This window comes from Trematomus bernacchii, unplaced genomic scaffold (assembly GCF_902827165.1).
Source record: "Trematomus bernacchii unplaced genomic scaffold, fTreBer1.1, whole genome shotgun sequence".
In the NCBI taxonomy this organism is placed as follows: domain Eukaryota; kingdom Metazoa; phylum Chordata; class Actinopteri; order Perciformes; family Nototheniidae; genus Trematomus; species Trematomus bernacchii.
This window is the reverse complement of record NW_022987720.1, coordinates 19,557,851-19,582,538: the sequence shown is the minus strand read 5'-3', so window position 1 is coordinate 19,582,538 and position 24,688 is coordinate 19,557,851. Positions and strand designations below refer to the sequence as shown.

At 42.7% G+C, this 24,688-nt stretch overlaps 2 protein-coding genes across 4 annotated transcripts in view; one reads left to right on the top strand and one right to left on the bottom strand.

The window, feature by feature from the left end:
• LOC117492303 (mitochondrial import inner membrane translocase subunit tim16-like) overlaps window positions 1-14,812 on the bottom strand; it is a 108,564-nt gene extending 93,752 nt beyond the window's left edge. For both annotated transcript variants that reach the window (XM_034142475.1, XM_034142473.1), the window contains exons 1-7: window positions 14,639-14,812; window positions 12,909-13,005; window positions 12,621-12,701; window positions 12,370-12,440; window positions 10,947-11,133; window positions 9,779-9,855; window positions 5,299-5,349 (exon numbers count right to left, since the gene is read on the bottom strand). In XM_034142475.1, coding sequence (XP_033998366.1) covers window positions 5,299-5,349; window positions 9,779-9,855; window positions 10,947-11,133; window positions 12,370-12,440; window positions 12,621-12,701; window positions 12,909-13,005; window positions 14,639-14,698 — 624 coding nt within the window. In that variant the 5' untranslated portion in view covers window positions 14,699-14,812. The remainder of the gene's footprint in view (window positions 1-5,298; window positions 5,350-9,778; window positions 9,856-10,946; window positions 11,134-12,369; window positions 12,441-12,620; window positions 12,702-12,908; window positions 13,006-14,638) is intronic.
• A 298-nt stretch (window positions 14,813-15,110) lies between these two features.
• dnaja3a (DnaJ heat shock protein family (Hsp40) member A3a) lies at window positions 15,111-23,593 on the top strand. Of its 2 annotated transcripts, XM_034143725.1 has the most exons (12): window positions 15,111-15,392; window positions 16,369-16,505; window positions 16,593-16,676; window positions 16,806-17,018; window positions 19,344-19,496; window positions 19,576-19,723; window positions 20,043-20,107; window positions 21,195-21,323; window positions 21,411-21,526; window positions 21,706-21,803; window positions 22,452-22,587; window positions 22,852-23,593. In XM_034143725.1, the coding sequence occupies exons 1-11, from the start codon at window positions 15,149-15,151 to the stop codon at window positions 22,571-22,573; spliced, it is 1,509 nt and encodes a 502-aa protein (XP_033999616.1). In that variant the 5' UTR covers window positions 15,111-15,148; the 3' UTR covers window positions 22,574-22,587; window positions 22,852-23,593. The 2 variants fall into 2 exon arrangements, with proteins under 2 accessions (XP_033999616.1, XP_033999617.1); XM_034143726.1 differs by lacking the exon at window positions 22,452-22,587 and having other exon boundaries at window positions 15,155-15,392.
• Window positions 23,594-24,688: the final 1,095 nt, after the last annotated feature.

Below are 24,688 nucleotides of genomic sequence, written 5' to 3'. Positions count from 1 at the left end.
ACAACTACTCACACACAACACACACAACCCACAACGCACGACACTATCATCATCATCACACCACGACACACACACACACAATTACACACACATCAGCCACACACACCACACACACACACACACACCACACACACACACACACACACACACACACCACACACCACACACACACACACACACACACACACACACACACACACACACACACACACACACACACACACACACACACACACACACACACACACACACACACACACACACACACACACACACACACACACATTTATGGAAGGATATAAAAGATGGTATGACTGGCCTCTCTCAGCCACCTATAGCAGTGAAACCGCTGTTCTTTTCCTTGGCCCTGCCAGGCATTCCCTCCTCAAGTCCAAACCAACCCATGGTCCTCTCTAATTTCACCCAAAGCAGCAGAAGCTTGAAAAAGAGGAATCTGGCCCCCAAGTCCAGCAAACTATTCCCTTTTCCCGTCTGCCTCCTCTTCCAGCGACCGCAGATCGACAGCTCTACGGCCAGCACTGGGCCAAAACTATGAGGGGTATTTTCAGCACTGTAATTTGAAGAACACATGGTATACACACACAGACACACACACACTCACATACTCAGCAAAAAACACAGACATCGGGGATAGATCTAGAGATAGAATGAGACAGGATAGAGGAGACGCAAATGCCCGCCAAGGCACGTGTCCCAACATCCACAACACAACTTCAGGTCAGCAAATGTGCCTGCTGATTTCTTTCTCCGTGTGCTGGGTCCGAGTGGTCGGGTAGCTCAGAACAGGAAAACAGGGTGGTGGCCTAAATGGAGACGTGAAAGAAACTCATCTAAAAACAAGAGGCCAGAGTAGGGATGTTATGGCAGGGAGGGCAGAACCAATATGGAGCAGTAAAAACAGCTTTAATGCTAGGTATAATGTTTTCTTTGGGACCTAATGAATCTCCACTTTTGTTATCCTTACTTATGATGTTTTTAACCAATTTAGATGCATTTTAATTATTTGAAAAGCTAATGTAACAACTTAATAATACTAACTTGTAACTCTTAAGCAAAGAGAGGATGAAACGCCATATTATGTTCAAAACCACATCAAGGATTATTTCTGAAACAGTATGGAGCTCAAATGCTTTTTCTCTTGCGGGTTTACCACAAGGTGAGTTCCTTTTTATATCCTGCTTTTTTACACCCACTCTCTCCAGTACAGCTTAGCTCTGAGTGTTAGCGATGCTTGCTAATGTAAACAAAGACCATATTACGTCCAAAACACGTCAGGCATTGTTTCTGATAGCGACATCTCTGATAGGGCAGTGGGTGTAAAGCCAGCCCACATTTCTGATATTACGTCATATCGGTGGCAAATCTGGATCAGCTCCGTTGTACAGCCATTTTTAGAGATTTGGGTACGGAGGAAAAGAGAGAGGGTTTTGTTTTCTGACACTTTGTGAGTTCCCTTACACACCGGGGACACATGTATGTATAAAAAACATCAAAAGGTGCTTTTTGCATGATAGGAGACCTTTAATGAACAAACTGTGGAAATAAAAGGATGCCACATATATGGACACATGCACTCTCCCTGTGTGCCAACTACCTAAATACAACATGTTGTATGCTCGTGCACAAACATACACACTGATTACAGATGCAGTATATATACTGCTCCTTCTGGCCAAGACCTTAATTACCCAGCACAGTCTTACTTCACATAAATACAGCGAGGGCAGAGCTGTAATTATGGCCTATATTTACCCCACCTGGCTAGAGGAGAACACAGTTCAATGCGGGCCACAAGGACGAGCCAGCCCCACTCGACTCTGCTGCCATGAGCTGAACCAGGACCAGGACGCATATGTGTCCCATCCTGAAAGCATTCTGGTACACCTGCTGCCCAAAAAGACAAGCTAAAACTATGGAAAACCTAAAGTAAAGTATTTGGGGGGGGGAAAAGCTAATATAACATGTGAAAGCAGGTGCCATGTGTCTATGATCTTGTTGTTTTAGGTGCACACGGCATACATTACATTACATTTCATTTAGCTGACGCTTTTATCCAAAGCGACTAACAATTACCAATTACAGGGACATTCTCCCTGGAGTAACTAAGGACTAAGTGCCTTACTCAAGGGCACACTAGTGGTGGTGTTCCTGGCGGGATTTGAACTCGCAACCTTCCGATCTTCAGCCCACCTCACTATCCATTAGACCACCACTATCCACAGCATATGTTGTGTGTGTGGATGACAAGGAAATATAAACTCCTGCCAACTCAGAGAAACAAACATTACTGCGCTTATAGCTTTCGTAAGATGTCCTTCCCAAAAAATCTTTTCAGAGAAGACTTGTGGCTTCTCTTGATGAGGACAATAGACTGGCTCTCATGTCAGAAGCCAAACAGACCACCAAGTGAGGTTACACATCCAAATAGCTTGGACACTTCTCTGCCCCTCTCCGTTTACTTTGTGGCAAGATTGGCTTTTCCCTGCCATCACATCTACATCAACAAACTGATTGGCAGGTATATACTGTGCCCTTGCATCAGACACAAACAAACACTTGTGTGTAATCCACTTTTAACAGCTGAAACATCATGAAATGCTGCATTATGTTGTGTTTTATGGGTTTGAACATTGCTTTGGTGCTCTGTTTAGGAACTAACGCTTCCCACTCTTCAATGTGTCACATTTACTGGCGTCATCATGTTTCAGTGTGTTTAGGATTCATCGCCCCGCAACCTTTAAATGCTCCTTCAGCAGATGGGGTGTTAATCAGAGTGGCACTGGCTCTATATTCAGAGACAGAGAGAGTTGCAAATGTGAAAGCTGTCAGGGTGAGGCTCTGCTTTCAGAGGACTCCAAATAGAAAGAAGACATTGGTTGTTTCAGAGAGATAGGCCGAGAGAACAACAAATCAAGAGAACTAAAAATGGAAGAGCAGCCCTCTAATAACTTTGATCTGGGTCCTTACTCTTTTTGTTTGAGGTGGTGAAGCCATGTGTGGAGTGCAGAGGAGAACAGCATGCTGACTCAGGCCTCTTCACTTTTAGGTCCTCCTCTCAATGGCAGGGAGACCAGAAGGATTTATGAGAGAGGTGAAGAGAAGGGAAGAGAGCAGACTTGGCTCGATGGTCTCTCTGCGTCCTGGTGGCCCAGCCGGTTGAAACAACCCTTGTTACGCCGCAGACCATTTTTTGAAATGTTGTTATTAGCTATACCATTTATTTTCTTGTTGGCTCTGCCTTGATAACCAGACAGAGAAGGAGAGAAAGAGGGATACAGAAAAGACAGCTTACAAAGGAGAGTGAGTAAATCATCTTACAATGAGTAAAAAGTTACAAATATGAAAAGATACACAGGGATCTCGCAGCAAAGCTCAGGTAGTGTCCACACACTGTGGCATGTACTGCTGAATGCGTAAAAGTGAGACTGGTTAACTGTTTTATTAATGAAAGTCAGTATATTATTGTTGAGGGAGTGTTGAGAAAAAATGCAGCAGAGACATATAAAAAAGTGTTTCTGGAATCACAGCTGGATAGAAAATGTACTTAAGTAAAAGTACCAATACAACAATGTTAAAATACCTTCCTGATATTAAGAATCATACATAAGTAAAGATATGAAGGTTTTAAGTCAACATAGGTTAAGTATTCAAAGTGAAAGTACATGCTACACAGCAGAATGGCTCCTCTCATTGCTCAGTAAAAAGTACAATATTTGCCTCTGAAATGTGTAGAATAAAGTAACAAATAACTGAAATACTCAAGTAAAGTAAAACTAAATATTGTACTGTAAGTACGATTCCAGACGTTGATCTTAAGCGTGTATTAAAAAGCTGAAACTAAAAGACAAATTTGCCTTAAGATCTTTGTCACATGTTTTTCGTCTCTTTCTCTCTCTTAGGGTCGGTTGCTCACCACTGACAGCGATCTAATGAACGCAAAAATGCCGTGGATTGGCTGGAATCTCCCAGCAGCTCATCACCACCACCAGTAACCACTGGGCTCTTACTGGAGACGCTGTTTCAGACACACAGACTACCCAGCGCTGATTCAATCCCAACTAATGAGACCCTTTGGCTGCACAAAGTGATTTACATCAACTCAAGGGCAATTTTATTTGAAATACTCTAATTTGTTAAACAGAGTATGCTGAGTGGCCAAAGACCTGGGATAGGATTTATTTGGGAGATCTGGAGCCCTGCGGAAAGCATTACATCTCAAAGCAATGGAGTATATTCTATCAAAAAGCAGTGTGTAAAGAGGACTTCAGCACAGACACACCTGATGTAAACATCCAGGTTCAGACGCTGGAGAGGAGCCAGCGGACTCAAGTTACTTAAGCAAACAAGCGTACATGCACTGTACACACGCTCTGTACTGTGGAGGCATACGGTTCAGTGTGCCACAAAGAAAATAGTGTACCTTTTTCCTCTGTTTACTTCCTCCTGTCAGAGTCAATGACATCACATACCTCTGAAACAGTGTGCCTTTCACAGAGGTGTTATAGTTTGGAAAACACATACCAAAAAACCCAAGGGAGTAGCACACACACTCACACACACACACACATTCACACATACAAATACACACATACACACATACACACAATCACATGCGGAGACACGGACGCATGAGCACAAATATGTAGTTTCCATACAGGGTGATGTGCCTTCCAGGTATTCCTGCGGTCTAAAATGTAATCTGCTGCGGCATGAAGTGTTTTCGCAGGATTCTTCATATTTACAAATGAGAAAGCCAACGGCCTAAAGGCGGACAAAGGCCCTCGGTAATTAAAACACCCTGGGAGGTCCACCACTGGAAAGTGTGAGAATATTTGCTCTATATTGATCGGCCTCTCAAAACACTCACCCCTCCCCCTCTTCACCTTTATCTTTCCTCATTGCTGCTGGATGTGATGGAGACTTGGCTCAGTGAGGTATTTCCAATGAGGAAAAGAGAGAGCGGTGAGAGTGGAGAGGTTCATGGTCAAACTAGCTTAATGTGGGATGGGTACCCGTGGGAAGAGGAGAGCAGGGGCGGCAGCGTGTGTAGCACGTCCATAAATCAATAGTAGATGAGTCACTGAGTGGCCAGTGGTGAGCGGGGTTACTGTCAACATGTTCATCACTAAATGCAGTGTGGGAATACAAACCCACTTAATGGCAGTGAAGTGATAGGGACTATTTTCCCCATTGTTTTCCTTAAATATAAAAACATCTAATTCTGTCTTAACTAAATAGATGGTTTGCTATAGAGCTGCAAAATAATAAGGTGCTTACCTGAACAGCTGTAGTCTGGGCTCGGGGGTCAAACACACGCAACATCTTGTCCTAGACGGATAACAAAATAAACACACAAACACATCATACAGTTGACTCATCACTTTTCCTCTAAAACGGTTTTAACTAAAGCCAAACATTATCAAAGTCAAAGTTATTGTCAATCTTTCAGTTTGTGTGTACAGACAGAGAGACCGAAATACCGTTTCCCACAATCCCGAATACAAAAACAAATATATATAAAAATATGTATGCAAATATGTTTATACCTATATATATATATACATACAATCAAAGACACATTTATACATATGCACACATTAAGACCTAAATAAAAGCACAACAATCAATATATACAATATAACATGTTTTGCATGACTATTGTATTTAACTGCATTTGTTTTAGCTGGATGTACCTAATAGCACTTGCAATAAGAGGTGCAAATGTAGATAAATAACACGTGCAAGATCAAGTTCTCACAAAGAAAGGCGATGGAATTAAATGCTACTCAGTCAGCTGTAATTTTTTAAACCAAAATGAAAAACTGAAATATTTAAAATGTAAGAGAGTCCCCCCCCCCTCCACATCACTATAATTTAATAAAAAAATAACTCTCTAGGCTCTCTGAAGTTTCACCGTTTATCAGTGTGATCTGACTGATTCATAGTCGGCAAATGCAATCCAGTGACCTCTCCAAAGCCACAAGTGCCTGCCTTGACCCGAGTCAGCCCAAAAACGCATTTGGCATCAATCACAGCAGCCAATCAGAGAGCCTGCTGCATGATTGAGAGGAAATGGGGCCTAATGGGATCAGGCTGTGACCGGGACATGCGTGTCTGCAGCCGTGTCACTCAATACCGCTGTGTGACCGTGATTACTGCAGACATACAGGACTGATAGCAGGTAATAAGTATAAGGACCTAGACTAAACCACACACACACTTAACTCACATATACATGTCAAAGAGAATCAGGAGACGGACAAGGACGCAGTCCAGCCCACACACTGAAGGCACCACGCAACATTTGTCCACACACAACATAAACACAGCATTTTATCCGGTCAGGCTGCAGTGTGTAAGCTTCAGCCGCTCCTCGTCCTTCTCTCCAATGCAATCCAAGAGGACATTTATTTGAGGTGTATTAGCTTGAATAGCAAACAGAGGGATTTCTCAATGTACCCTCTCTCTCTCTCTTTCTGTTTGTGTAGCCCACCCACGCATATGATGCCCCCAGGCTATGGCTTGAGGTCTGTGTGACCTGGGCTTAAGCCAAAAGGCTTAGGGAGCAGTGTACACGATGAGAGCCCAGCTGTAGCCCAAAATTCCTAAGTCTGGCTAAAACCATCTCTGACATATAAGTCTAAATTCTGGATAAAGTCTAGTCGATAAACACAACCAATCGTTTTGTTAAATAGCCAACTTAGGCTGTTAAGTACTAGTTAAAATAACTATTATTTGTATCCAATTATATTGATATATATCACAATGAGATAATTCAATGTTAATATATAATATATATAGGTGGATAATCATCATAGTAATAATTATCTAATTATGTATTTTATATATCATATTTACTTAATCCGCTGATAGTTTTCTTGATTAATCAGTGAATTATTTTGTCAATAAAGTGTTGGAAAAATAACCCTGACAATTTCCAGACGGACAAGTCTGGCTGTTGTCAGAGCAACTGTATAAAACCAAAAATATATTTAGTTTCAAACATGAATGACAAAGCTAGGCTGCAAAGATGCACATATGCAAAAGGTTTTCGAATAGCAAAACAGTTGCAGAAAAATGTGCCAATCCATGATGTGTCAGTGCTCTATAGCCATCCATCATTTCAGCTCCCTGACCGTGCAAACACACTTTAGGATAACCAAACAGACCAGTGTCTACTGTACATATATACAAACATACATCGGCCATATTAAGTGAAATCACTGGTGCAAACAATATGAGGGAGGAAACTATCTGGCTGTGCAAACACACAGATGAGGGGCTATCACGTGGAGATGTATCCACCAAGCAACCAAACAAACACAGAAACACACAAACACACTCTCTTAAGCCTATGACAATAACCCATAGAAGAACACACACACCACCTCAAATCATAAATGCACAGATGGAGGGCCAGGATAGCTGTGTGTGCATCTGTGTGTGTTTCTATGCTGAGGCAGCAGCTGTTTAATCAAAGTGACGGAGCCTCACTCTCAAGCTGCTGTTAATGAGTTTTCACTGCGAGTTTGCTGCACACAACTTTCACATGTATGCAAACACACACAGATGCTGGGAATCTCCAACCAAAAGTGCTCTCTCTGTTCACTCGGTAAACACACTGGGATGCCAGCCTCCAATTCCCAGTCTCCCACGGTTACCATGTCCCGTTTTTGATTGGAGGTTTGAGACTTCAGGATCCCGTTTATCAAATCACTCCATCTCACTTTTTCTAGCAGGATAAATATGATCTGTATGGAGCTTTGTAGTAGGCGTGTGGCGCAGTGGGTTTTGTGTGTAGGTGTTCGGATCAGGGGGTCAACAGGTTCAAACCCCACTGCAGTCAGCATGTCGTTGTGTCCCTGGGCAAGACATTTCACCCCAAATTGCTCCTGTGGGGATTGTCCACAGTATTGAGTATGTAAGTCGCTTTGGATAAAAGCGTCTAACAAGTGACATGTAATGTAATGTTACTTCCAGAATAAAAAATGGACTGTGGACCATAAATCCAGTGACACCTCTTTTCTAAACAGCATACCACCCTGTCCCCTCCATCATGCGGATAAACACAGGCTGCCCCCCCCTCCCCCCTCTGCCCTCCCTACCTGTGGATTTGCCTTCCCCTAAATGAATGGCGCCTTTCTTCCTATAAGTGTGTCATAAATATACATCTCTCTGGGTCCAAATGAAGCCTGTCATGATTCCTGCTCTTTAGGGTGGTGGTCTCCCCTTCATCTTCCCCCCCCACCAGCCCTGCGCCCCAATGTTTACCCTATGGAAAGGCCGGGGGATTGGACCCACATGTTGGCGGGCCCTATTTGCTTTAATAAGTTGGATTGGAGAGATTGAAAAGAGCCTTCTGGGTTAAATGACACCAGAGCCCAACAGGGCAAGAACCTCAGAGGCCCCGACTCTGATCTTGGCTCACATTTCCCCCCCCTCCCCCTGTCTCTTCAGGTGCCTCTTTCTTTTTAAGGCTGATGGCAGGGGTAGTAGCTCTGTCCTGGATGATTATCATGTCAAGTTAAATGTCATGATTTGGACGTAGCCTGTGACAGGTGGAGCAATTTGTTTCTTGTCAGAGAAAAGACAAACAACAGGGATTGGACTGACAATCAGACATGTTAATTACCCACATGTTGTAGATTTTTGTGTCAAAGTTTATTACGTTTTTTCCGTCTCAACGCACTAGTCAACTCATCACGTATGGTCTTAAGTATACACCAGAGGCCTCTGCCTCATTTTCACATCAATCAGTCTGTCTGGTTTCAGAAAATGAATTTCACTGTGGTGCATTATTAGAGTTAAAAAACTGCACATGTTTTTTTATCTTAACTTCCACTGATGAAATCGCCTCTAGGTCTTTCTATAAAGCAAATATATTCATGACAAAATTCCATCTCAACTCATAAATTCCTTCTTTTTCTGCTCCTACTCATAAACGCACCTCCCTCCTTTCGCCTCCTACACAAAATATTAACAACCTAACAGAGAGCCCATCACGCTGTGTGATTATTTCCTGATGACACAGAGGAGAGAGGGGCCTTTTGGATGCATTAAAACCCTGGGAGACTTTCTCTTAGCGAAACTACTGTACATGCCAAAACTGATGGTCGTCAACTCCTGGTTGGACTTAAACTTGCACCAGAAGACAGGAGGGTTCACAGGGGGGGAAAGGGGTGGGGGGTGGGGGGGCTCTGGGGTCGACAAAACAAAACCCCCGACATATTTAGTCTTCACACACAGACTTGTGCCCATGTCAGTGCCCTTATTAACAAGTTAATACAGTTTCCAGCTTGACGAGGAAAATCTCAACAGGCTTCTTATCAACTCCTGCCAAGATTTCTTTCTTTGTCATCATTATAAACACATTCAAACAAACTGGCTATTATCTTTTGCGTCATAGGGCTTACAAAGTTTATTCCTTTTCCCTCTTGAGAACTGTTAATTTCTAATGAAATGTGTGATGTGCTCCCCACCCTTTTTAATGGACATTACCCATAGGCATTACCCCTGTTGACATTTTGATTAAATAAACCCCAAATAAACAGATAACCAGCAGAGTCCGATGTGAGATAACTGCACTGAACGTGAGCCACTGGCTGCATCTAGTGGTCACACACTGCAACTACAACAATACAACCTCAGTCAATATGGTAAAAAAAGGGCAAAACACAACTTTGTTAATGCCTCGAAAATCAAAGGTGAAGCTATGTAGGTCAGTGTAATATGTACATTCTGTATATGTGGTTGTTACCTTGCAGGAGGAAGCCAGCAGGGAGCCGTCCCGTTTCCAGCTCAGACTCTGCAGCTGGTCCCCGTGCTGCTCCAGAACTGCACACACACACACACACACACACACACACACACACACACACATTGTCATTTAGAGAAGGAAGAGAAGGTCTACAAACACAACAATCATGTTAGACAGGGATTATAAAAAGGATACAAAAAGACAACATAATGCTACACACACACTATGATCACAGAATGACGGCACATAAACACACAAGACAATGAACACGATAGAGTAGATGTATCACTGCAGGGGTGAAATGAAGCCATAAATAAAGCACACAAAATTCAATAAACTACAAATAATAGAAAAGAATAGATCATTGAAGGAATTATCATTTGTCCTAATGGTTTACGCCCATGAGAGATGAGCATGAAGACAGATATTAAGATGCAGTGCCACAGCACAGCGCAGCTTGTGTGACATTTTCATTTTTTTAATATGACACACCATGATGAAAAGAGATAAGAGGTGCACTTGTTAAGAAAGTTACACACAAAGGGATTTAAAAATACACACACACACACACACACACACACACACACATACACATATAAATACATGTTCATCATTCAGACCTTGTTCCTCAACCGCATGAATGAGTAATGGGGGTGATGAAAGACAGCGTGTGGGGGTACAGCTCATGAAAAGTTGGATCAGCAGTGAGCAGCAGCAGCCAGGCCAGCTGTCATGGGATATGGGATGTGTGAGGGGGGGGGGGGGGGGGGGGGGGGGGGGGGGGGGGGGGGGATCAGTGTGTGGGGGGGGGCCATAGGATAGTGACTGCATCCTGAGGCCAGTCTGGGGAGACTGGGACCAGGACAGCAAACCAAAACATTACCTCTGCTGCTCCGGCACTTAGACAGAGCCGCAGGGCTGTAAAACGTAGGCAGTGTCAGTCAGACAGTCCCCAACGAAGAAAAGGAAAACCACCGCACTCTGAATGTATACAATCATGTTGCACATAGAAACAAAACAGGCCACAACAAAACTTGAAGACTAACTGACAAAGACTGAAATGTTAAACGCAGACAGTGCATAATGTACGACAAAGACCGTTGATCAAAACTGTGCGTACAAACAAACGTGTGTACATGCAGTGCTCATGTTCTCCAGCTGTAGCTACCTGCTAGGGGTGTATCCGGGCGGCTGGTGTCCCAAATCAGGGGGGACTTGGTGGCGCCCACAGCCAACAGGCCGGAGGAGGTGGGGTGGAAGAGCACCAGCTCGATCCTGCCCTGCCCGGGACGCAGGGTGAGCTCCGGGCTGCTGGGCTGCTGCAGCTCAGGGTCAACCAGACTCCACAGCTTCACCTGGACACAGAGAGAGAGGGGAACATCCCAAAGGTGGGTTAGGAGCATCGCTTTCACTTTAACACAACTTACAATCCAAAGATCCAACCTGCTCCTAACCTTCTAGGCTGTAAAGTTCACTTTTTTTGTCCACCCTAATTAGGCCAGTGAGACTTTCAGATACTGGGTCTGACATTTTTTTTACTTTCCATTTTTAGACCTAACATTTAATCATTTAATCTATTAATTGCCACCTTGCAGTTGTATGCCTCGGATAACCTGTCAAGTTGTGATCTACTTCCATGACTGTCCGACTGCTTCACTTAATTATGATATCCTATATGACATGTATGTGAATTTGTTATAATTATCATATGACGTTTTTAAATAAGGCCAAAGATGTGTTTTGTAAGATCACCATGACCTTAATCATTGACCACCACATTTTAGGGTTAGGGCTAACCCACATTTGAACAACTCGGACACATGGCTTATGGCTAGGCTGTAGCCGGCATAAAAGGCAATATTGACAACTGATTAGTTGATCATGAAAAGAATGGTTGGTTGAAGCCATACCAGTAAGAGGGATGGAGAAAGATCCCTAAATGTACATTCAGCACCACAGCCAGAGATGAGGCGGTCCTTAAGTGATGCTATCCTGCCATCTAGCTTAATGGTAATACTACACTGCTTTACTTGGTGTTTGGGTTCAGCTTTGGATTTTATTTTTATTGCCGACATATAAGATCTGATGACACAAAACTGCTTTGCTTTATTTAAATCAGTAAAAATATTCATATTTCACTGAGTTTGACTCTTATTTCCTTGCTCAGCTCAAACCAGTCGGTGAAACAATATAACCTTTTGGCAACAGATAAGAAGGATAAAAGTGCAATGCAAATGCTGGGCACTGCGGCAAAGACCTGTGTGTGTGCGAGTGTTTCTGTGTGTGTGTGTGTGTGTGTGTGTTGTGTTATAGGTCTGTGTGTGGCAGAAGATGCCCGAGGTAAACCGAGCTGCTGAGACTGAAGATGCAGACCCACACTCAGCAGATTCCAGTAAGCTCGGTTACCTGTGGCTGGGAATAATTTGCTGAGAGGAAGGAGTCTTCAAAAGGTTTAAATAACAACAAACAAGCAGGTTCATATCGTATTCAAAGCCCTGCCAGGAACAACAAAGCCTGAAAGGATGGTAATGGGCTTATGTTTAAGTATAAAACAACAAGATCAATATACAGAAAGAGAAAAGAGATCTCACCGTTTCATCTCCAGAGCATGTTGCCAGGAGACTTTCATCAAAAGGAGAAAAGTCCATATCAGTCACCAGATCTGATAGAGAGGAGGGAAAAACAATTTGATTTAGAGTCACGACTGTCTATTCTAAATGTCCTTTCTGAGCAAAAGCATTAGCATTTCTCATGTGATTGTTTTTTGTGAAGAGACTTTGAGGAGTGTCCTTCAGGGTCGGAGTATTGGTTAAGCATTTTAACACTTAAAAATAAATGTTACCTGAATGGCAGGGAAGCTGTGTGACTGTCCATTGGCCATCTGAACCAGGTTTGACCGAGGACAGTCCCAGCATACCTCCACCTACCGAGACAAAATGTAAAACAGTTAACACTTATCTCTTTTGTTTACTTTTTACATGAGAAAAATATATCCTTTTTATTTAAACTTGATTCAGTCGTCTCCATATCATCAATTGATTACATGAGGACACTTTGTGAGACACAAGCAGTATTGTAAACAATCAGTCTGAGGCAAATGTTGCTGTTGACCACTCATTCATAGCCTTACCAGCCTGCTCGGTGTTAAAGACCACAAACTTAGAGCTGGCTTTGATGTGGTTCCCCTGGCAGGAGAAGGAGCCAGCTCGGACGTTGTTAATCCATCCCTGGATGTGAAATACATAGAGAGCACAAGTAAGAAATGAAAATGGATAAAAACAACATGTTGAATAGTGTGCATAGATAATTGGGGTCAGACAACATGACAGAGAAGAAAATAAAAGAGTTAAGTTGACATGGCTACAGTTACAGAACCAACTTCCTACACTCAATCTAAGAACAAAATCACTATCACAACTAGTAGAAACTAACACATGAGATAAACAGGAAGGATCTAGCTGAGAACACACACGCACACACACTTCATTAAGTGTTGAGGAAGTGGAACATCTCCCTGTGTTGCACAGCAGATATTTCTTTCAACATTAACAAGGCAAGAGCAGCAAGGGGAATGAGAGACATTTGGCCTACAGTAGGACATTTTAAAGCTTGCATATATATTTACAAGTTTACACAGTATACATATGTGTATGTCAAAACAGTAGACATCACACAGGTATGGAGCATCTTTTCCTGTAAGGAAAATATGTATGTCTTTTTTTTTAGAACAAAATGCTTGTCTTAACATGCATTTGAGGTACCATGTTAGATATATTGTAAGTGTATTCTTAATTTTTTAGGAGTAAGAAGCCTGACTATTCTTACAAATGGCCTATAAGAAAGAGCCATGGCACTAAAAACTCTGCTTAGTCAGGGGATTAGGAAACACATCAGTACCAGCCAAATAATAAATTCAACTATCCTGTGACTATTCTCTCTAACAATGTGTTAAAGTATTTTCTGAGGAGAAGACATCCCACTCGTCTCATTCCATCCTTGTAAGAATGTCTCCCCTAGCACTGTTGTTCCCTGCCCTTTATCTCTCGTTGACAGTGTTGATATGATAGCTCCCATCACATGACTTCAGTGCTGGAATAGCTACAATCACACATATTCATTGGTCTGCTGAGTGAAGGCCTAGTTTAACATGCATGGCAGCAAAGCACCACCTGCTGTCTCAGATCCTGTGCGAGATTTGAGAGAAGACCTTCCTCTGTCCCTGTGAATACCAGGCATTTGACTTCCTCTGTAAAAACGAGGTATGGGATTACACAATCCACCTCAGTGAGGAGAGCTGCAGGCGTTGCAACTTGAAATGGGTCCAGAGGACGAGAAAAATGTCAATTTTGCATCGCGTCCAGACAAGTCTCACCATGCAGCCTACAGGACACTTATCACTGAGAGAAGGACCATATCAATTATAGCATGTGCCATTCAAATGTTTTATCTTTCCCTTTGGCTGACATAGTAAATCTCAGCAATATAACTCCACATGTGCAGTTACAAGTCGCACAGCACCACATGATCATTAAAAAGCAATAAGAAAACTCAGTTAGCTACATTATAATAGCACAATGATGGGCGTCACAGCATCATCTGATGTAGGCTAGCAGCTCTGCCTCTTTGCAACCACATGGCTGGTAGTTTTCACTACGTGTCCATAGTTCGTGTGAATACAAGTGAGTAAGTTTAGATATTCGTGTAGATGTCTCAACACTAAGCAGCCTTCCAGATGCAGGAAGTTCAACATCCCTTGCAGGCAGGCGTTCCCCAAAACACAATTTAAGTAGCACAGCTAATGACCAAGGCTAATGTTAGCTAGGATAACTGGCTTCTTTCAGACGCTCGCAAGTTACTCACATCTTTCTTGCCAATTTTTGGAGTGGTGTTTTTGAATTTGGAGGTCTTAAAGCGATTCATGCTGATCTCTCAAATTGACTTTCGTGCCTTCCGGGTGTCTCTGTCGAGCTGGTTGGTACACAGGAGTCCTGCTACAGCTGACAGTTCAGGTTGGCCGTGGGGTGTCTGCTCGTTTTGCTCCACAGAGCTGTGCGCTTGGGCGGAGCTTTTATTTTCAAACATAGAAATCTCTGCCCTGTCAAACCGTCACTAGCTTCCCCGGGTGTTAAAACATGCGCATCTTTTTTTCTTGACACTTGTGATGCTCTTTACACACACACAATACAACTGATAATGTCTGAACACTTTTAGTCAGCACTATTTGTTATCTATTGTAGACACTTGCGTTGAGTTTAAATAATGTAGCAGAAGGTTTAAGATACACTTTTGCAAGTCGTTTTTTTGGAAGAGCATCATCTTGAATCACAGTGAACATCTTTGGCTCTCGGTGACGCCCACTCTGTCCCGCACATGCGCAGTGAGTGCGGAGCAGCGGCTAGTGAAGGAATGATGGCGTCTTCGGCTGTCCGAGGCTCCTCACGCTGGATAAAAGTTATCTTGTCCTCTGGACCTCATGGGGCCACCGGTGCCGGTGTCTGCGCTGGCCATGGAGGCGTCCGTAGTATCTCTACCCTGGTAGCAGGAAAGCTGTGTCGGGGAGGTAACCTAATGTGTGGAGGAGCAGGGAAAGCGTTGACATTGAAAGGGGTGTCAGGTGAGTGCTGTCAACCCATATGGTACCCGGCCTAGGCTAGGCTAAGCTAAGCTAGGCTAGGCTAGGCTAACTGTTTTGTAATTGCTGGTTTACTCATTTGACGCAGGATAACTAACTAACCTAAATGCGATTTATAGGGCTCGGTTGGTCATTTAACATATGATGAGATGTTAACACAAAACGCATTATTTTTTGTCCACGTAGAGGTAACTTTGATTTGGTGTCATCAAGTAGAATACTCAAGGTGGTGATGCCAGGGTTACATCTTATACATAACGTTTGTTTGAAATGTAACTTTATCATCATGCAAGCAAAAGGAAAGTGCAGTTGCGGCCTACTCAAATGGTGTATTATATTCTAAGAGATAATAAATAACAGCGACACAAGGTACAGAAATCAAGCAATGTAAGAACAAATATAAGCATTATGAAGTATGATGCTATAACGATATAGTGAAGTATAATTTTGCAAAGTGCACCAGTAAAACTCAAGTCTTACACATTTGGAGTGATGTCCATTGGTGGTTGTTATGTGTTTTACCCCTTGCCCCAACTGGGGTCCAACATTAGTCCTCCTAACTTTCATTAATGTGACTGCTCACCACTTACAAATCCCCAAATAGATAACACTGCTTTTATTGTTACCAACAATTTGTAATTGCTATTGGTAGTGCCAGTAGCACATTTTGTACCATTTGCAAGTACATAATGTTCTGTTATATAAACGTTTGCGTTTCTAGAATCTTCTTCAGGTCAGGTTAACTTGCTGGCCTGTCCTTTACAAATATTTGTCATTTGATTGTGTCAGCTAAGCCTACAAGTATCTTCAGTCACCGTACATAACAATGCAGATTATTCAATTCAGCTGTTACATGGTGGCAAAACTATACAGTCGGTTATCAAATGAAACCTGAATGCAGCTCTACTTTTCTAAATTGTATAGACTTACCATTTTACCCTGGTTTGACTATTTTCAGGTAACAACTCCCCCTTTGCTGCCTGCACACTATCCTTTCACACAAGTTCTCCTGCTAGCAGCAAGCAGGACTTCTACCAGACCCTCGGCGTACCTCGCACAGCCACCCAGAAAGAGATCAAGAAAGCATACTACCAGGTCTGCTCACGCCTCACACACATTCACAGCTCTATCTTGGATAACCAATCTTCACAGTAGTTAACAGTGTGTTTTGTTGTCCCTTAGATGGCCAAAAAGTATCACCCTGACACCAACAAAGAAGACCCACAAGCCAAGGAGAAGTTTGCTAAGCTGGCTGAAGCTTACGAGGTTTAGTCTCATTTTCTTTTGTTCAAACGTTCCCTCGACACTTGTAAATGTTTCTTCAAAATCTCTGATCAGTCTCTTCATAACGTATTCGAATTACACCTCCTAAACCGTGCTCCATGTTTGATATAGATCCTGAGTGATGAAGGGAAGAGGAAACAATACGATACGTACGGCTCTACAGGCTTTGATGCTGGTCAGGCCGGTGCAGGAGAGCAGCAATACTGGTCGGGACAGGGCAGCAGCAACGTGGATCCCGAGGAGCTCTTCCGCAAGATCTTTGGGGAATTCTCAGGAGGCCGAGGCTTTGGAGACTTCAACGCCATATTTGAACAGCCACAGGAGGTTAGTGGGAGACTGTGGGAGTGAAAGGAAGGCCTCAGAGTGACATTAGCCGCGTTCACACCAAGTACTTTGCCGTACTTAGTGCCGGCACCTAGTGCCCCGGCACTTATTACCCCAGGGCACTTATTACCCCAGGGCACTTATTACCCCAGGGCACTTGGTACAGATCGCGTTCACACCGGAATAAGTTCCCTGAGGGAAGATTGCGCAAATGAGCCGCTGACGTCACTTCGTCTTCTTCTGCTTTGGGTTTACTGGCAGGCCGCAAACAACTTCACGGCGTATACTGCCACCCGGAGTACCCGGCCGGAAGTCCCCGGATTTGGGGACTGGCTTCAGTAGAAGCTGCTGGGACTCCCAGCAGCTTCTAATGAAGCCTTCAGAGTAAATCGCCAGAACGCCGACACCTCATCTCCACCGCTCCCATGTTTTATTTTGTGTTGCCATAAGTTAGTCTCTCTGCGTTTGTGCGCTGGGAGAATGCTAATGTTAATAATGCTAATGCCAGGATAATAAAATGCCGGCTCTCCAAAACATTTCAGAGTTTTACGGGGTGTGGTTTGCAATTCGCCCAGCCAATCAGAACTGGGGCACTTTTTCCCCCCAGGAAAGTACCATCTCTCAGCAGGCACTAAAAATGGGTGTAAAAGTTCCCGGCACTAAGTATTCTTTTTGGTGTGAACGCAACATAAGGGGTACTAACGGAACTAAACGCGAAAAGTACGGGGAAAAGTACTCCGGTGTGAACGCGACTCTTGATTTCTATTTTTGGTTCTTTGTTACATTTGATTGATGCATCTTCCAAAATTGTCATTAATAATAATAATAATAAAGCTTTATTTATATAGCACTTTTCATACAACACATGCAGCTCAAAGTGCTTTACAGAATGACACATCACAAGTTAAAAACAAACAACAAGAAATTCCCCTCAGATTATTGGTTAAAGGTGGGGTAGGTAAGTTTGAAAAACCGGCTCGAGATACACTTTTGGTTATATTCCATGGAATGCTCTTAACATCCTGATAGCAATGAATATCTTAAGTGCTTTGACAAAAAATCCATTAAAAAATGTCATCTGTGGAAGCCGTAGTACTGTAAAAAGCACGACCAATCATTTTAGCCGGCCCGGCTAAAATAACTGGATGGCCTACCTGCCTGTCAGCCTTCCATCTGTGCACAAACTTATCTCGTGCCCTCATTGGTCATGTGCGCGTTCGTTGGAGGAGGGGCTCTGTAAGGAAGTGGCAGATTTTTTCCGGTTGTGTATTTTCAAATTCTAGCGATCTCGAGCTGGTTTCTCCAAAATTACCTACCCCACCTTTAAGAACTTTAAAGGTAAATGCGGCAAAATCTAACATTTTATCAGGTTAATAGACACAAGGAGGTAAAAGGTATGATAATACAAATAAAATAAAATAAATAATGGTTTCTCTCTGACAGATAAGACACAAGATAACTGAATCGATGCAACAATATAACATATAAAACAAAGTGAACATATAGGTACAACAGAAATAAAAAGATAATGGTAATAAAAATGCCATAATTCAAGTAAAGGTTAAACAATTAAGAAATAAAAAAGACCAACGTAAAAAGAAATATTGCTATTGAAGCATGTTAGATTAATAAAATAAGATAAAATCATTTAAAGGTCCCATGTCATGCTTTTCCGGTTATTACCCGTCCCCTTGTGTGTTATGAAGGTTTTTATGCATGTAAACGGTCTGCAGAGTCACAAACCCTCAAAGTACACCCTATAGCGAGTAAAACTCTAACACAGAAAAGACCTGTCTATGCTGCCCCAGAACGCCTCTTCCTGGTACTAAGTGACGTAACGATGACCCAAATGGACCAATCCGTGGAGCCGTTACGTTAAGTCCGTGGATTGGTCCAAATTGACCAATCTGCGGACTTCCTCACACACACACACACTCAATCTTTTCTCAGCTGCAGCTCCGCCGATTTCTCCTCCCTGAGACGGCGGGACGCGGCGAGGCTGTGAGTCGGTGTGTGAGCACACACACAAACTCCCAGCCAGGCTGCGTGTGTGTGTGTGTGTGTTCGGGCTGGGTTTTGCTGTGTCTCGCTGTCTCGCAGACGGCCACTGGGCTCATAGGAAGGGGGGGGCCGTTTAGGACAGAGAGTGAATACACATACTTTACAGAGATGCTGTATGAGAAACCAATGCGATTTTGGAAAACTGCACAATATAAATCTATTCTAGTACCTCAACAATGGAATTATGATCAGTAGAAATGGCCATGACATGGGACCTTTAAGACCTATAAAATATATCAAACATTTTTGATTTTTTTCCCACAGTACTTTATGGAGCTGACGTTCACTCAGGCAGCAAAGGGAGTGAACAAGGAGTTTTCTGTTAACATAGAAGCAGCCTGCCAGCGCTGTGGCGGTAAGGGCCACGAGCCAGGCACCAAAGTCCAGCACTGCAACCACTGCAACGGCTCCGGCATGGTAAGAGCTCCGACACTCTCCCTTTCCTCAGGGTTTGTTTGTGTTGTTTTACTAAACACGTGTATTTTCCGCCCTGCAGGAGACCGTGAACACGGGTCCGTTCGTGATGCGCTCCACATGTCGTCGTTGTGGAGGCAAAGGCACAGTCATCTCCACACCTTGTAACGCCTGTCGTGGGGTGGGACAGACCAAGCAGAAGAAGACTGTGACGGTTCCTGTGCCTGCAGGTCAGTTTTTCACACTGTAAATACCCTCAAAGGATTTTTACGCTTTTATTATTTGTACATTCACAAACAATAGCTACAAAGGTCAGCTTCACTGCTCAACATAATTCATGATTTGAATGCCTGTCTTACTTATTTCTGGCATGCTTTTAAAATTCCCAATAACTCCAGCTGTAGTTTTATTAAAATTAGTTTCATGTTGGCAGAATTGGAAACATTTATATAATTCCTGTAGGGCTTCATACTTAAAAGATAGAATCCTACGAATAACTTGTATGTAGATCTTGTGTCTAACCTAACTGTGTTTTGTTTTGGCTTCAAGGAGTGGAGGATGGTCAGACAGTCAGAATGCCAGTTGGTAAGAAGGAGATCTTCATCACATTTAGAGTGAGTATATATCTGTATTACCTCTTTAAATACCCAGCTTTCATAGTAGCCTCCTCCTCTCTGGCTTCTTTAAGGCAAGAGCGATGGCAGCGGGGTAGAGCGAGCTAGACTGTGAACAAAGAGAGAGCAGCGTTAGTGAGAACAAAGCAGTGAAACTAATAAATAAAGTGTTATTTTCTCATAGTTTCATTGTGGTTACATTTTAAATCACACATGTACACACCCATACCTCTGCGGTAAAGTGCCTCACCACCATATTTTAAATGAAAGCAGACAAATGACACACTTCATGGTCCATGATGACCTCTCTGCTTTGTGTGTGTGGCTCACCCCCCCCAATGCAGACACCACCACAAACTTAAGGCCGCTACACACCCACCTGAGACCAAAGAACGCGTACCGAAGGCGTCCCGACTTTTACGTCGGCTACGCCGCCCGCCTACGCCGCCCGCCTACGCCGCCCGCCTACGCCGCCCGCCTACGAACACACCGCAAATACTTCAGTCGACGAGTGGCAATAACTGTCCTTACCAGCAGGCAGCGGTAGTTTGAACAGCCAATCAGAGTGATTGCTTGGGCCGACTTTCTCTGACCTCCCGCGGCCGATTCAACAGGTGTGAAAAGGTGCCGTAAAGAGACGACGGTGCGGGACACAACAACCTGAGTAGGGCGCCGCGAATGCCCGACTGCCTCTGACGGCCTCTGACTCCCAAAATCGGGTGGGTGTGTAGCCAGCTTTAAAGTGGGTCATACATGATGGTTGAGAGGATTTTTTTACTGAATCTGCACATTGCTTTTTTAGGAAGTGCTGCATATCACACCTGCAATATCAGTATTGATCCCAGAGCAAACAAACCTATATCAGAAGTAAATCCACTCTTAATCCAAGTTGACATCAGAGCTGCTATAATGGTGTCTTGTATAATGTACTTGAGGTGTGTGGGTTTAGTAAGAGGCATTGAGCTGTCTGAGCTCTTTGAATCAGAATAAGCTCGGTTCAGACAACCTGTGGTGTACTGCTTCCTGAGATTGGGATGACTTGATACCCCGTGTGATTGGTTGTGATGTGTTCTGGGTTGACTTTCAGGTCCAGAAAAGTCCAGTGTTCAGGAGGGACGGTGCAGACGTCCACTCTGATCTTCTTATCTCCGTGGCTCAAGCTATCCTAGGCGGCACAGCCAGGGCACAGGGCCTTTATGAAACACTAAACTTATCAGTAAGTAGACACGTTCTCCTCCAATCAGAATATGTTTTTAAACACATGCAGTGTGAAAACATTTTATTATTTGTTTCTTGTCTTCAGATCCCTGCGGGCATCCAGACAGACCAGAGGATTCGTCATTCAGGGAAGGGGATCGCTCGAATCGGTGGTTATGGCTACGGAGACCATTATGTCCACGTCAAAATAAAAGTACCCAAGTAAGACTCCTCATAGTTCATCTGTCTCATCCAGTAACATGTCTACTACTGCATTTATACAAGATGGGGACATGAGAGGTCCTTGTAATTGAAAACAATGACTTGCTGTAGTCTTGAAGAAAGGGGATAAGAACTGTTTCCCTATTCAGAGATCCATAACCAATTTTCTTCCTGTGCAGGACGCTGACTGACCGACAGAGAACTCTGCTAACAAGCTACGCTGAAGACGAGACGGAAGTAGAAGGGACGGTGAATGGTGTCACTAACACCACCACAGGTTAGAGCCGTGGTTCTCAAACTTTTTACAATAAAGTACCCCCTGATTAGCGCAAAAACAATTTGGTAGGGGAAAAAAGCCTTTCAAAATGACCCCCCTCGGCGGTTCTAGGAGTAATGGAATGTTGCCGGTTCTAGTGTTAAAAACAGAAATGTTGAATATAAAAAATGTTTTTTACCGAACTTAAATTCACATTTTTAATAACATTTATTATAGTATCATTATTTTAGGAATTATGCACGACTGATGTTTTTTTAAATTAACATAATACAAAAAATCTCACACCCCCTGCAGTACTCCAACGTACCCCTAGGGGTCCGCGTACCCCCATTTGAGAACCCCTGGGTTAGAGGACCACCAAACTCACTCTTACAATACAATACAAAGGGGCTTTATTGGAATGACCACATTTGAAACATAGTATTGCCAAAGCATTCCGCACAAGGCGTTATAAGGGAACAAAAACAAAGAAACACTAAACATGAAGTGGCACAATAGAAAAACCCAACTCATAAACCCTTACCCTATCGCTGTCCCTGGAGTCTTGTTGTTTTGCTCGATATATACGTCTCTGATTGGCCAACATGGGTATTAAGGAAGTTGTATTTAGTGGTAAGCCTAGCTGATTTAGTGTTAATCTCTGTCCAGGTGGGGGCAGCAGTGATAAGCGGTCTGAGACAGGGAAAAGCAGGCGTAACAAGAAGGAAGGAGAGTTGAAAGAAGAGGGGGGCTTCTTCTCCACATTAAAGAAATTGTTTAGTGCCTCCTGACAGCCACAAACCAGGTAGGACTAGTATTGATTTATCCCAAGTTGTTTTTATGTTCAGTTCTGCACAAAAAGTGAGTTATGAAACACGTGCTGCACCTTCTCTGGATAACTTTTCATTCTCTGGTTTGTGGCTGTCGCATAAAAACTGTGAATCCAGTCTGATGGCCTAGAAGCATTTTTTGATATGTTATTTCTCAAACTGGGACTGCTTTACCGGCTCATTTTTAAAAAGCTCCATTTACTAAGAGTTAATTTAACAATCTTTTTCCCTACTTTAAGGAAAAAGGTCCTCCTATAACTGAGAAGCTTCATCAGTCCATCAAAGGACAGAAGAGCGGACTACATAAAGCAAACGCAGCTCATATTAAAGGAACAGGTGTTTGAGGACTAGTGGGTGTTGGATAAGTCCTGAAAAGGTTTTGGACAGATCAGTAAAAACCTACATACCCAGACCCTGCAAAAGACGGAGCATCACCTGCTGAATCCACATACAAGAGGAGGTTCCAATGTGCCATTCATCCATTAGGACAAGTGTCCGTCGTGGTCATTTGGGCGGCAGACTTATTTAAAATAGCATTCATGTCTTGTTGGTTTTCTGTTGATCCACATTAAAAGACATTATAGTGATTACAGAATTCAGGTGCACTGAAATTAAGTGGTGTATTGACAAAGATTCAATCAAAAAAATGTATTTGGAATTAAATCGACCCCGTTATTTGTTCTTTATGCCTTGGTTGTTTCATTAATGCTCCAATTTCCTCCACAATTCACAACAGTCTATGCTAGCAAGTTGAACATCACGTCAGTCATGTTCTCATGGTTTACCTATAAGTTGAAGTGTTTGAGAAAAGGTGTGTCTGCAATGGAAGTAGAAGTTTGGCTCCTGAACTATGAAAACCAAACTGTCTCACCTTTAACCCTTTGAATTCTGACATTTGTACATATAGTTGTGTAACCTACAATGTGTCACATACAAGATAAATACTGTACATTATAATAAAGCTATGGTCTGGGAAAAGCTTCTGTTTTATATAAATCACCACCACAGAACATTTGTTTGAATCAATCAAGTAATATATTCCTTTGATACATATTTTGTTCAACCATTAAGATATAATGCAGTAAAAACCACTTAACTGTCCCTAAGTGAGTCCAGAGGTAGATCAGATCATATTGAATTGTTAGTGTATCTAGTAAACTTACCTGCATTTTCACTTTTAAATACAAATATTATTTCCAACAATTTTATAGCAATATGACCATTACCACAAATGAAAAGGACACCTTTTTTATTGGATTTAAATGTTTCTCTATTCATGACATTTATTTTCAATAGCTTCCATGTCATTTAAAGTGGACCTATCATGCTATATTTGAATAATATAGTGTAGGACCATACCTATATAAGGCATATTTATACTTTTTTTTTTTCAAAATACCAAACAGATCATGCATTTTAGCCATGCCTCATTTCGCTCAATTTGGCAGATTCAGTGAGAACAGCACCATCTACAGGCCTGGCATATGTACTACAGCGTCTCCAGCGCTTTCGAACGGCAATGGCCGTGGCTGTCTCCTCCTGATTGGTGGAGTTGGCCCAATAGCCGTAGCGCCACTGTCCTGACGTCAGGACAGTGTTCAAATCTGGATCAGTTTTTATCAGATCCGTTGCAGCCCCTTTTTTAGAGATTTGGGTATGGAGGAAAATAGAGAGGGTTGTGTTTTCTGACACTTGGTGAGTTCCCTGGAACACCGGGGACACATATTCATGTATAAAAGACGTACAAAAGTGCATTTTGCATGATAGGTCCCCTTTAAGCTAATGACTCCAAATAAATGCACCATTGTATAACTGGGTGACAAGACAGGAAAAACAGACAAAAAAAACAAAACCTAACATGATTAGAGTTCATATTTTTATTTAAATGAATTCATGAAGCATCAGTAAACAAATAAGGTGTGCCATGTTCTACACATTCATTGGTATTGAATTCATTAGCATCATTTTCAATAATTTAGACACATTGGCACAAAGAAATTGAAAATAAAACGGACTTTGTGTCATTCAGAGTTTAATTTATTGATGGTCCCTTACAGGAAACCTAGTATTAACTCA

What these genes read in the sequence shown, in the direction of transcription:
- dnaja3a (XM_034143725.1), top strand. Translation starts at nt 15,149, where the DNA reads ATGCGCAGTGAGTGCGGAGCAGCGGCTAGTGAAGGAATGATGGCGTCT. An exon ending in GACATTGAAAGGGGTGTCAG is followed by an intron (nt 15,393 to 16,368) that starts GTGAGTGCTGTC and finishes GACTATTTTCAG; the next exon opens with GTAACAACTCCCCCTTTGCT. An exon ending in AGATCTTCATCACATTTAGA is followed by an intron (nt 20,108 to 21,194) that starts GTGAGTATATAT and finishes GTTGACTTTCAG; the next exon opens with GTCCAGAAAAGTCCAGTGTT.